Source organism: Empidonax traillii, unplaced genomic scaffold (assembly GCF_003031625.1).
Source record: "Empidonax traillii isolate 1590-97213 ecotype Southwest subspecies unplaced genomic scaffold, ASM303162v1 scaffold69:size3087049, whole genome shotgun sequence".
In the NCBI taxonomy this organism is placed as follows: Eukaryota; Metazoa; Chordata; class Aves; order Passeriformes; family Tyrannidae; genus Empidonax; species Empidonax traillii.
This window is the reverse complement of record NW_020955262.1, coordinates 1491864-1505675: the sequence shown is the minus strand read 5'-3', so window position 1 is coordinate 1505675 and position 13812 is coordinate 1491864. Positions and strand designations below refer to the sequence as shown.

Below are 13812 nucleotides of genomic sequence, written 5' to 3'. Positions count from 1 at the left end.
CCTATTTTCTCTCTCGAAAACAAAGTTTGGTAAGAATTGTTGATTATTTGGGTCTGTGGAGCTGGTCAGTGCACTGATGGTGACCTTGTTTTACTTTTGGCTGGGGTTTCTTCAGCCTGGTGTGATCAGGCCCAGCAGTTACTTTCCTGTTTTGACATTTGTGGTCACTTTGCTGCTTCAGATATGCAGACAATATTATATCCTTGACTTTTCCCACTCCCCAACATATAAGAGACTCTCCTGAAAATCCTTACATGTTGGTATGTTGGTAAAGTTGACTTACAAGTTTTGGTTTTGATACAAAGAAAAGGAAAATTGAAATAAATGTGACTAATGCGAATGGGGGTGGAGGGAACCTGAGTGGTACAAAAGGAGTGGAAAGGCAGCAGGAAGCTCACTTGAAGAACGAGGGCTCTGACTGGGAGGGCATGGGGAACTTCAGCTGGGTTTTCAGTAATGTAAGTGAGCAGAGGAGGGATTCTGACATAAAGAAACAAAAATCCTGAGATGTGTCCCACCCCCACCTTCTCATGGTCAGCACTTCCCTCAGCTTCAGCCTCTAAGGCTCTGTATGCAAAGGCACGCAGGTCCTGGGGGGAGGTAGCAACTGCAAATCCAAGTATTGTGGCAGTCATAGAAAGGTAGAAGAGCAGGACTTTGCTGTGGAATATTTCAACTGAATTTTCAAAGTAGAAAAACCATTTGACATAGTTCGTGAGGCAGCTGTAGTGTTTGATTTTAAATAAAAGCATACTCCAATAATAATCTTCTGTTTTCACAGCATGAGTTGAATAAATTGATTAAACATACTCAATCAACTATTCCATGTCATGTTTTTATCTGAAATCTATATACACTGTAAAGTAAAACTATGTTTATTAAATGAATATTAAAACCAGTATCACTTACTGTGGCAGGTCCCTACAATACATACATGACAATTTATTCAGGCCTTGTTAATACTTCAAAGCAATGATAATAATCCAACATATTTTATTTAGGGATTTTTCCTTCAGATTAAAAGTGAATTAAGATTAAATATTTATGAAGCATAAATATCCTTGTGTCTCTTCCGTGCCCATGTGCTTCCTTTTTTCGAAACTGTTTCTCCCCATTATTTCTTTTGCTTTCCACTGTAGTTTATGGGCTGATCATAACAGACATTTCTTACTGTGGAATTCAAACATGGGCAGTCCTACACACACTTTCTCTTAACATCCAGTTGTAGTTAGCTGCTTTGCTATGGGAAGCAGAGCACTTTGCAGAACTTTGCTTCTTTGGTACGTGTTGGTTGAGATCAAGTTGTAAAGAGCAGGAGAAGCTGTAGTGATGCAGTGCAAGGTATAAACACCGAGGTGTTGATTCGAAAGGCCTACCTCACTTTTCTGCTATTCTACACCAAACTTACTGCTTACACCAGTGGAAGGACTGCAGTGTGAAACAGGGATCGAGCCATGCAGATTGTTGAAGCTTGTTGTCCCCCAGGGAGCAGTGCCTCATAAAAGATTTGATATAGGAACAGAACTACTGCACGTTCTAGGAGGATGTTTTAGGAATTCCCACAGGTGGCATGTGGCGTGTGTGCACACGTGTGTAGGCGTGCCAGCAGCTGCTGGATGGCCATCAGCAGTTTGTGTTGTACAAACAGTAGCTTGCTTGGGGTCCTTCCCACAAACAGGCTTTATTCCCTCTGCTGCAGAGTCCCTGTTTTACTGCATAATTGCAACTGACAGCCTGGATTGGTAGTATCCAGCAAATGCTCAGCAGCATCAGTCACAGGGTGATTGATGTGAATGCCGCACAGGGAGGCTCTTGTGCTGGGAAGGTTTGGGTTTGCAGCAGCACGATGAGTAACCAGTGTTACTGCAAGCAGCCTGACATGCTGATCCCAGACTGAGAAGCATTTCACCCTCTTGTAGGTGATCCTGAAGCATAGGAAGAGCAAGATTATGCATGGACAAAATTGTGACTCCAGAGCTGTTTGTTTCCACTTGTGTTTTATTAGCAACTTATGGTAAAACCTGTAGTCCTTACTGAGGCAGAGCTGCAGGGGTCTGAGCTTCTGTGAATACAGGATTGCATCAGGAGCCTGTGCTCCACCATCTTGCTTTACCTCGTGTCTGGATTATCCACCGGGGTGTGCACAGGACATACATTGCAGAAACTGCCGTAAGCTTGATAGTTAATGTGGGACTTAAAGCAGTTACAGTGAATAGGAAACAGGGGTCAGGACCTTCCTGGAGCAATAGTGAAAACTCACCTGGTATTGCAAGTCCAAGCTTGCATGCCAGACTTCAAGACTGTCAGTAACATGGAGAGGATTTTGTTACGATGTAGAGGCACAAACCCAAGAGGTTTGCAAAGCATGTTTGATGTAGAGAATCTTCATCTGGTCCCACCGATGTGGGCCAGACCAGACTATAACTAGCAAGTAATTTCTAATACTGCTGTCTTTAGCTGAGATCCACTGACATCAGGGTAGGCATGACTGTATTCCATCTGAGGGTCAGGTCACCTTTTGCCTTTATCTTTTAGCAAAGGTTTTTCTGTTGACAAGTTACCCTGACAAAAGGAATCTCTTTTCTACAGACTCAAGTGCAATTGAATTTGCTTGACTGACACAGAAGTATCTGGGCTCATGCCAGCATCACAGAGTAATACAGCTCTAGGATCTGATGCCCCTAAAAGTTTATCTGTAACCTTCTTAGTTTGCTATTAGTTTAATGCTCTTTGTCTGCCATTCCAAATTCTGGCAGATGCACCTATATAGAATTTCCCTGGAAAAAACCCAGCAACTGTAACAGAGGAAACTGAAATGTTGTTTGAATATTGCAATGTATCTAGACTACGGGCTTCAAATTAGGGGTTAATATAAAGTGTTATTCAGTATTCCAGGAAATTGTCAAGATCACCAAGTATTGTACTGACTTGACCTGTGTTAGCTGTTCCAGAACCAGTATCACGCTCAGTTAAAAATAAATTCCCTCATAGTTTAAACATGTAGTGTATATACTAAATATATTGCCCTAAAATATATCTCTTGTAAGGAAAACGATCTAAAATTTATCAGCCCTGAAACCTCCTCTGGGTCTTCTGCAAAATCATGGTTTTCAGTTCTGATTCCTAAAAGTTAAAATAATCCTTCCTCACTTGAAAGCCACCTAACCCTCTGTGTTTTACTCTGTTTTTATTGCAACACTAAACCCATATTTGTTTTGTTCAAGAGCAGGATTTCTAAATAACTAATTACAGCCCTGTATTTTTCCCCTTGAAGCATTAACATTTGGCACCTCCACAGACAGCCCCATGTAAACTATCAGAGAGTTCAGGGGAAACAGTGCAGTTGGTCACAAAACAGTAGGGTACTGCTGACAAGCTCTCTTGGACCACTTCACCTCCTGCTCTCAGGACAGCAATCAGATGAGCCAGAGGGCAACTTTAGGAAAATATTTTTCTCTAGTAGCAGTAACATCTGTCTCCTTGGCAGCCTCCTCTGGCAGTTGTGTTGGAAGCTGCGGGTTTGCCCCTGGCCCTGCCTTGTATTTACATTGCTGAGAGGTTATCCTGAGCTCCGCTGGATCCCGTTACCTGATTTTCTTTTGTTCTGTCATTTTCCCTCTCTGATGCTTTGGCTACTTAACTCTTTATGGGTAGATGTAAAGTGAAAATTACTTGTACATTATGAGATCAGAGGCATTAAATTGAGAGTGTTAAGTGGTAATTTACTTTTTTATTACAAATTCAGCTTTTCTGATCTGTTTTAGCTGTTATTTACTTGGTTTGAGCCTAAGCAATTTCACCATTGCTGTCTTGAGATTCTGAAGGTGCGGTTCACTACACCTGTGTCTTCCACTTGCGTCAAATTCTCTTTTGGTACTCTTATTTCTCCTGTATTTTACTCTTCTGAGTAACTGATTTTTGACTGGTGCTTCCTGTCAGTGGAATAATGGTATTATAAAGAGAATTATAAAGTAATCAGCACGGGCATATCAATATTTATTGAAATACTGAAAAAAAAAATTCCATTGGTGATGAGAAACTCCTGGCAAGAACTGACATGACAATATGTATTTCACCGATACAGTAAGAGAACTTACAACTTCAACAAGTAACTCACTGCACATTCTAAAAGTTGCATGGATTTAAATCCAAGGCAGCTGCAGAACATCTGTAATACAAATAGTCAGACTTTACAGATTGTCTGTTTACAAACACAGAACAACTATAATAAACCAACCAAAGCCAAACCCTTTGAATTTTAGTCTGCTTTTAGTAATAGGCAGTCAGAAGAAAATGCCTGGTTACAAAGGAGTTAACAATTAACGTAAGCAGGGTTTTTTGGTGATTTGTTTTGTTTTGTTTGTGTACTTTGGACAATCTGATGGGATTCTTGGAACCAAAGAAATGGGCAAATATATGTTAGTTTATCTGAAATAGTTTCCATTAAACTGAATTGTTCTTTTCTTCTACATCCTTATTTTAATTCTTCTGTCCTGTATACAGATAATGGTGCTGTGAATAGAGTTAGCAATACCTTCTTAAGCTTTTTTTCTGAGAATTCAGTGAGATTCACTGTAGCATTTCAACAGGAAAAAAAATAGAGAAAATACAGAATGCAAACACTTGAAATAATGCTTTGCTTTTCTTTCAATAAGGAAAGAATGACCACGCTTATCTTGTACATGTATTTCACAGCCACCATCAACAGCCTTCTGCATTTTACTGTTCATTTAGTTCGTTTGAGGGAGAATGCTGTTATTTAAATAATGCTTATGGCTGCCCTGGGGATGACTGAGGGAGCTGGGCTTGGTTTGCTCGTGGTCTGTACGGAAGTCCAGACGTGCTGCGATACAAGACAGGCACGCAGGAGTCACAGACACCACCAGGCTTTGCTGTGTTGGTACCCTATGCATGGACAGAATTTGAGAGCTGATTAATACAGGCAATTAAATTAGTGTGCTCTGTGCTAATGCAGATGTAATAGCTGATGTCTTTGGTATACAATGCATGAACGTTTAGACAAAAGTGAGAGAAACGCACCTTTTCAAGTTCACATGAAACAGAAAAAGATATAACTCACATAATTTACAACAGATTTAAATAAACTACATTTAGGATTATGAAGATTTACAGACATTTAATCAAGTGAATGATTTTAATTTGTAAAGACCCTTCTGTGTCCCTGAACTATGTTCCACTAACTTGAAGACATGCTACAGTAAACACATATATTTGGCTTCTTCATTCTGGCTATATCTTATATAAAGATGAAACCAAAGAAAAATAAATTAGCATCATAATTGTCTACAGTGAAAACTATCATATACAATATAAATAAACTATTCAAAAGCCAGCAATCTTCATGAAAAAAATTAAAGTATTAGGATTTTATACAGTTTCTACAAGTGATTGTGCAGCCAATAATCTCAAAAATTAAAGTCAAAATGAAATACCCCTATTGATTTTAGTGTCTCACGACATACAGTAATTAAGTACTGGTAAAATAATTACCAATTTAAAAGAAATAATAAGGAAATCACTGCTCTGCAATTTTATCACAGTTTTTTCCCCACAGGACCTAAAGAATGTAAACACTATGCTTTTGCTAATGTTAGAGATTAATACTTTATTTTGAAATGTATGTTGATCTACACCTGCACAGTTACCTTTACGGGTAATGCAATAAGGCAAGACTTATAACTGTGGCACTACATGTTAATACTGATATCTTCATTTGGACAGAGAGAGAAGTGTTTGTTCTTTTCTAATATTTGTTCTGCAGCAGACTTTGGCCTACATAGACACAGCAGTATCACTCTTCTTTCTTTGCGTAAAATATGTGTATTACCTAACTTGAAAAACAGAAGGTTTCATTAGATGTCGCGTGTTTGAGTTGAAATTTGGTTTCCTAACTACTGGCAGTTTTAAAGATCGTTTCTTCATAAGCCCCATGGCATCACCAGGGTGTACAATTCATTTGTCACTTCTCGCATCACGCAATGCATTTTTAAACATTTTATCTTTAGTTTTTTAACATCAGTATTCGGTGTCCTAAATTTTATTTTCCTGTCAAGACCACTATTGTTTGGGATGGCTAAAATATCTGCATCTCCTTTATTTGGAAAAGGCCAGGAATATATAGCGGAGCCATATTTTAGCCACTGCCCTGGTTAAGCGTGTAGTTGAATTTTGGAATATTTCCGTAGCTATTTAATAGCTATCCAATAACAGCAGCAGAAGAGGGATACTGCCTGATAGAACAACATGAACACGCAACAAAACAAACTTCAGAACATAGTAAGAATGCCAAGCTAACTGGATAACAGACTTTTCAGAGTAGTGGTCCGCAGGCCCAAGAGACTGACAGTCAACACCAGCCTCTGAGGATGTGGTGGCGACACTACATAGCACATGGCCTAGGCCAGCTCTCTCTTACAGCTTGTTGAACGGATGCCACATCATTTATCACAGAAGTAAGTGTTGGGTCCTTGGAAGGATGACAGAAGATGCTATAGATGCCATCTGCATCTCTTGTAACTGTTTTAGAAGTCCTGCTATACAGTGAAGGAAATTTAGTGCACTCAAATTCCCCACTGTCTTAGCTCGATGATCTAGCTCAGTTTTGTTCACCTAGGTTTCTTCATATTGGCCATCAGCAGAGTTAAATATACAAGGATCGTTCTGTCCTTTTTCATGTTGTCACTGGTGATAGTATCCACTTGGTAAGTTCACTCCAGTATAAAGTCCTATATAGATTCCTTTGGGGATGTGTAGCACATGATTCACAGTTTGCAATACAAATACCCTGATACATCACTTATTTACTATTAGTATTTGATTATTATACCATTTTGCAAAGTCTTAAAACCACGTTTTAATTAGTGTTGCTCGGAGCAGTTCAGAATATGTGTTTGTTTTTTTTTTTTTTTTTTCCTTGAAAGCAGAAGCTCTAATGGTTATAATTTATGCTCTCTTTGCATGCAGCATTTCAATGAGAAGGTTATTACATGGCACGTCCCCGTTCAGGTGTTTGTAATAGAGGTATTCTTCGGCCTGCATACTGATGGCCCGGATTTCTGGTAGTCGCAGGAGAAGCTGCCCGAATTTATCTGTTTGCTGTGGGTAATTACACATAGTGTAGTCCAGCAGAGCAGCATTCACTTGTTCCTGAACACCTTCCACCAGCTGGAAGTTCTCGAGATTTTTGACATCTGAATGGTAATAGAAAAAAAGTAACAATTCAGTTGCATTTTAATTCCTGTTTATGAAGGCAATGTTTCACTAAATGGATGTATTTTTTTCTACCTCCTGACAAAAGCATACTTTACAAGCTGCTGAATATTCAGCGAACCCTTTTGCCAACTTTCCTGGGAAAATGATCACAAAAGAGCTTTAGCGGAGTGTCTTGTTGAAATTCTGCATATACCTCAAATCAATTAGACACCAATGGAGTCTGAGCAAGGTCAGCTCTTTTCATAGCTTACAAAAAGAAAGGTTGAGGATTCCTAAAGTAGAAGACCATAATATATTGCTAGCAAATGAGTCCCAAGAGGAAGCCCTATCTTTAACCTAGTATGTTTCACAATTCATATAATTCTGTATTAATTTTTCTGACCCAAGGTGAAATCTGTGTCCAGGGTATGATGTAGTTAATTCTAATAAAAAGTGACAGCGTTCTTGTTTCTGTTTGACATTTTCTAAATGATTCTGAAAGCCTTTGACTTGTCTAGCCTATGTTAATGAACCATCTGGTACACTCCAATGACTGCCAAAATAATCTTCCCTACTAAAAACTCTCTAAAATACATATTTCACTGACTAATGATCTTTATAAAATGAAATCATTGTCCTTTGGGTGGAATACTAGATAAGAATGGTGCCCTTTAACCTGAATATGGTTTCTGAAATCCAACACTGATTTTTTTTTTTTTGGTATTGGACAGCGGGGCTTTTACATCAGCATGACAGGTACAGTTTGTTCACTCTGCCTCTGTTTGATTATCTTCTGTTCCTATATAGCAAGTTCAAGCTCTGGAAATGCCTGTCAGAGATAAATGGAAGTATATTATCTCCTCAGTGTTTGCTTCCTTGTGTAAAATCACTCCAGTGGCATTATTTTTGACATGTCTGGAGAATGCAGAAGTTATTCTAAAGCTTGCAAATTAGGGTGCTGTTATTAACGCTGAAAGAGTCAACTGATCAAAGTGCCCTTGCTGGGAGAACTTGTTTTGGTTGGTGCTTGATCACTTTTACCATCAGTAGAGTACCGTAACAGTTTCTCGTAAAGATAAAACGTGGTGCAACTGGGAATAACTGCTGTTAATTCACTTTGGGTAAAGACAAATCTGTTCTGTGGATGCTCTTGGAGCACAGGAGGTGGGGAGTTTGGCAGAATTTGGTTCATTGTAAATGCCAGCCTTTGATTGTAGGGGAAGTGAGTTGTTTTCCTTTGCAAAACAGGAACACGCTGGTCCCCCAATCCATGAGGAACCCGGGAGGCTGTGTAAATTGGGTCTCACTGCACCTTTTCCTAGAAGTACTTTAAACAGAGCAAATATTGGTTCCTGCACATAACTGTGTGCTGGAACATGAGGGAAATGGTTGGAGGAGGCAAACACTGTCTTTGGGATAAGAGGATAGGAAAGATGCCAAGGACTGCAGTGGCAGCCTGTGGCAGCACGCACAGCCTCCAGAGTTCCAGGCTTTGAGCAGGAGCCCCTCTGGAATGCGCTGGCTGCCAGCTGCACTTCAGGTTCCCTCTTGCATGAGCGGGGGCGAGTGTTTCCTGCTGTGGCTGTTCCTGCCTGCCTCTTTCCTGTCCCAGTTTCACTGTGGAAATAGAGCAAGTGGCTCCGGGGTTTGTGCCGCTTGTTTGGGAGCTGTGGACACGACATCCACCTAAATTATGCTGGCTGGCTTAAGGATCTCGCTGGTAATGCTTAAATTATGTTGGCTGTCCAACAAGAATTGTCTGAACTTTGCATTATCCCGAGTGAAGAGAACTGGAAACTTCAAAGCTGCTATGCCTGGTCCCTTAGCTATTCAAACTCATTTATCCGAAGTCTTTTTGCCAGTGTCTCTGGAGATCTTTGGATAATCATGTTTTCATGTATTACACTGGACATTTTCTCACACAAAATATAGCTGCTTATTATTTTACATACCTACAGAAAACTCCCAAGGCATTTTGTAGCTAGGGTAACCTGGTTTAAAAATTGGGTGTTCTAAGCATATTTTTATAAAGTTGATAAAGAAACAGTATCAACTACCACAATTAATTTAAATAGGTTGTTTCAGATGCAAAATGTATGAATTATTAGAACATTGGAAATGCCCACAGAAAACAGGGACTATGCTGGAAATTAAACTGTGTTAAACAGCAAGATAAAATGTATGATGATTTCAGAATCAGTATTTTGAACTTTTTTTCCTCTGTTAAAAATAACTTTAAACATCAAAATGGTTAGCTTATTCAACCCCCTTTAAATTCAAGGGACATCTTTCTGTTGCCATCTAACTCCTTCCTACTGTATGGTAGGAAAACCAGGTTCATTATTATTTTTATGTTATTGCATGAATTATATATTCATTGAAAAATCACAAACTCAATTTTTACAGAGATGTAGAAAAAACAAAATTTCTGTATTTTTCTACAAAAGTGTTGAATTTTATGTATGTTTTTAGAGATGCATTCTGTTTTCAGCTGTATTGACACCATACTCAAAGTCGAGAAGCAGCATAAGATTTTATATTACATCACTCCCAAACACAGGATTGGTGGCTTTTGGCAGTAGGTGTACCTGTGTTCCTGTACACCTGTCAGCTACTTGGCCTGGCTGAATTCCATGGAAGTTGCAGAACTACAGGGGAAGGTCTGTCTGGTTTTCTTTTCTCATGTCAGTGGAAAGTTCTTTAAATACTCATATGTGACAACATAAGCGCTGAAGTCAGATATAAAAACAAGTTGATACTAACAGTAAACAATAAGTAGTCCTGGGGCTCTTCTATACCACTTTCAACATGAAGAAATACTTTTAATGTGTTTCCTCTAAACAAATTTGTGGTGAGGCTCAGTGCTTCTAAACAAGATATTATTATTTAACCATTACATGTAGAGATTTTCCTGACTTTCTATACTGAATCAGATACTCACAGTCCAACTGACTACAGTTTAGGACTGTGAATTATTACACAATTCATCTCTGTGTAGATCTCTCCAGAAATGCAATTATAATAGTGGGGATGTAGATGCAACCTGATGACCAGTTATGCATTTTGGAGTGAGTCTTCATGAAGTGACTGAGATTTCTGGATATGACTTTTGATAAGTGCTCTCACCTTGTGTCTGTTAACAATAAATGATGCAGTAAAGCAAAAGAGGCAGTCTAAACAGAGTCAAAGGATATGTGCTGAGAGCACTGTGTGAGCTCCCCTGTCATCTCTCAAGCTCTCAAATATATTTTGTATATCGTCAAAAATAGGTTTGCTGAACACATAGTTGCAATAACAATTATGTCCTTCTTTTTGAGGGAGAATCACAAACTCTAGCTATACTAAAAATGAGTAATAACAAAGGAAAACATGTGAATATTATTTCCAGTAAATCCAAGTTATGCAGGTAGAACAAGAAATGGTACAGTTTTCACTTCTGATGCTTAGTGCTAATAGTGAGACAAATGAGATTAATAACTTTGGTTTTTAAGTAAATGGTTTTCCTGTGGTTTGGATTTGGTTTTGTTGTCAGTGTTTATTATGTAATGCTGGCTAAACAGACATGATTTCGTTTTTCAAGTATTTCCTTTGACTGCTAATGAGTTAACTTGGTGAGACATCAAGCAATGCGGGTGGAACTCGGCTGAAGGCAGTGGTGTACAATGAGCATGAAATCTGCTACCGATGTGTACATTTTTTTACGTTTTCACATAATTCTTCATTCTTGTCTGCTTTTTAAACTTGGAGTGTCTCTTCTCAATCTTTACATCGATTAGTAACAATTTAAAGTACATATGTTTAAGCTTAATGCACGAAATAATTTTCTGAGGTTTAGATGCTTGTAAATTAAATGAGTAGGAGTAGGTCCCCCCCCTCCCACCCACACACCCTTTAAATCCTAGCAGCTAGAAAAAGTGTTTTGTGTTGCTACAGTAAGTATCAGTCTCTTAGCTCTTCTACTTTATTCACTCAGGGACTAATTACCAACTTTTTACATGAAACAGCCTTACTGTGAGCTCACAGTGGGGCGCGCATCTTTTTCTATCCTTATTGAAAAGTAAACCCTTAGGTCTTCTGGAATATATTATATGTTTTACAAGAAATAGCAATTGCTTTTCTGTCAAACAAAGAATTTTTGTTCTCTATAGCTTACTTTTGACGATTAAGACAAAACCAGTATTACAGCATGTCATGGTCTGCTCTGCAGTCACAGTAAAGACCTGCCAGTATTCCCAGATATCTCCCCATTTTGATTATTTTCCACATCTGCCATAAAGCTGTGCATTAAGCTGAAACTGCATACAACATTCAGCCCGAGGAGAACACTTTTGCATATTTTCCCCCAAAATGGGTCTGGTCTTTAGAGGGGGAAAATATTTAGGTTTCAGAGAGATTTTTTCCCTCTCATATTTGAAACATGAAATACTTAAAATTTGGTGGTGTACTATTCTATAGAGAGTTTCTCTTTGGTTTGGGAATTTTGAAAAGAAAAATGAAACAGAATGAAAGATTTAAATTTGGAAAATAGCAACTCCTTAGGAACAACGTAAATATTTCCCACAAAAAGACAGCTAAATTTTACTGCTCGTGTCTTTCACTGGATATGTTTTTACATGAAGCAATGAAGAGATGTGAACACAGACAGCTCGGCTGCCTCTCTGCAAGTCATGGAATTGCAGGGATGAAATAAGATTGTATTTAGGCCTCTCCATTACCAGGGAAAGGGACAACACGGCTCCTCACCAAGTTGGGGTTCCCCTCAGGGGCTTTAGTGTGAGGCCAATTCCCATTTGACCTTGAAGATGGAATAATTTTGATGAAGGTTTTTAACCCGGAGTAGTTCAAAAAAAGGGAATTAACCAGGACCAAGGTAACGTTACCAAAGCTTCCTCTATTCAAATGCATTTTTTTACTATTTTTTTCCTACTTTCCTGCAAAATCTCTGGGTTACGGGACTTAAAACACAGGTAGATTTTTGACATGTGCTAAAAATATTTTTGAAGGCACAAGTAGTAATGGTTGATAAAGTGCCAATCTCTGAAAATTACCCACAATTCTCCTTCATTGAAACTAATGGCAACAACAGCGGTTCCACACAGCACATCTGTCATGAAGGCAGATGCATGTCATTCGATAGCTAAGCCTTCTTGACAGTCAAAATGCCATAATGAAGGAAGATTTATGGTAAAGATAAGCTCCTTACTGCAAAATTCCCCTCCATTTTATTACAGCGGGATTGTGCTGAATATTATTCACTTAGAAGTCAGGGGAAACAATTCTTGATAGATGTTTCTTAATCAGTGATAAGCTGCTATATTTAGCACTTTCCAAACCTTGAAAAACCTTAACATTACAACAACAGAAACCACTTTTCTTAAGACTCCAAAGTCCAAACTGAATGCGTAGAAAAGTTTTCCTTCCATTTTTGGCAGGGGTTAAACTGTCTCTAACAGTGCAACAGTTGATCTCTGTTTATTAGGGCCATAAAGTAATTTTCATTTTCAGTTGAACATAACACCTGCTAATGGGCACGTTGTTTTGAAATTCTTGATTCAGGTCTGCTATAGCAAAGTATTTCATTCATGCCTATATATTGGGCAAAATTATATCTATATTTGAAGTGAGAATAAGATGCTTACAAGAGAACAAGCTGTAATTCTTAGTCTGGATCCTATTTCATCTTTTCAGTTTTTGATCTTGATGGACCTCTTGTTTCTTTCAAAACACGTCAGACTTAACTAAAACATTTTGATATTGTTTTATAGCAGTAGGCTTCTTTCTAATGCCATTTAAAGTATTGTACCCTATTTTTCTGTTCCAAAAAGATTGCCAAATGATAGATTCTTACTGAAAAGCTCCTGATGCCTATTAAGAACCATGTTTATTGACTTTAGTGAGTAATTTTATAATTACTTTTGCTACTGTTATCTCTGCAATGGAAAGAGAGACATGAGGAAATAACGTGGATTACTTTCCTTGTGGGAGTGTGGAAGTATGTTACTACATTTCAGTTGTTTCTTTTCTTACAGTCCTTGTAAAGACAAAGGGCAAAGCTTAATTTGATTTCTTGAATCTTTATGACCGGTGTAATTACTGAGTCATCACTCAGGAAAATAAAACAGTTTGACTTTCAACAGCTCAGGCTGAATTTACTGTCTTGGAAGTTAAACAAACAAACAAAATCTGCACTCGCTTCTTGTCCTGACACCCCAGGAACCAACATCCTTATTACTTGCAAATGAGACATAAGCGATATGGTGGTCATTAAAACACAATAAAACAAGATCCTGCTAGGCCTCTTTGACGGAAGAGTTGCTCACAGGTCCTGGCCCAAGTCCACAGCCAGCTACGCCCTTAAATACAAAGTCCAGTGTTTCTCACTGAAACTAATGAGGGTAAAGCATGACCAGGTACGGCCACACAGTCAAGGGTATGAAGAACCACTTGGGATGAAACTGTGGCCCAGCCCAGGAGATGCCAGGACACTCCACAGACCACAGTACCAAGCAGTGATTCCACTGCTGGCCCTTCATCTTGGCCATACCTCAACTCCAGTACCTCCTCACTTTCCTTCACTTTCTCAAACGTTTTTCATGCTTG

The 13812-nt window shown here is 38.7% G+C and overlaps 1 protein-coding gene across 5 annotated transcripts in view; it reads right to left on the bottom strand.

The window, feature by feature from the left end:
* Positions 1 to 3975: 3975 nt before the first annotated feature.
* NR5A2 (nuclear receptor subfamily 5 group A member 2) overlaps positions 3976 to 13812 on the bottom strand; it is an 86497-nt gene continuing 76660 nt past the window's right edge. For all 5 annotated transcript variants that reach the window (XM_027880410.1, XM_027880407.1, XM_027880409.1 and 2 more), the window contains one exon: positions 3976 to 7211. In XM_027880410.1, the coding sequence (XP_027736211.1) occupies positions 6964 to 7211 (248 nt within the window). In that variant the 3' untranslated portion in view covers positions 3976 to 6963. The remainder of the gene's footprint in view (positions 7212 to 13812) is intronic.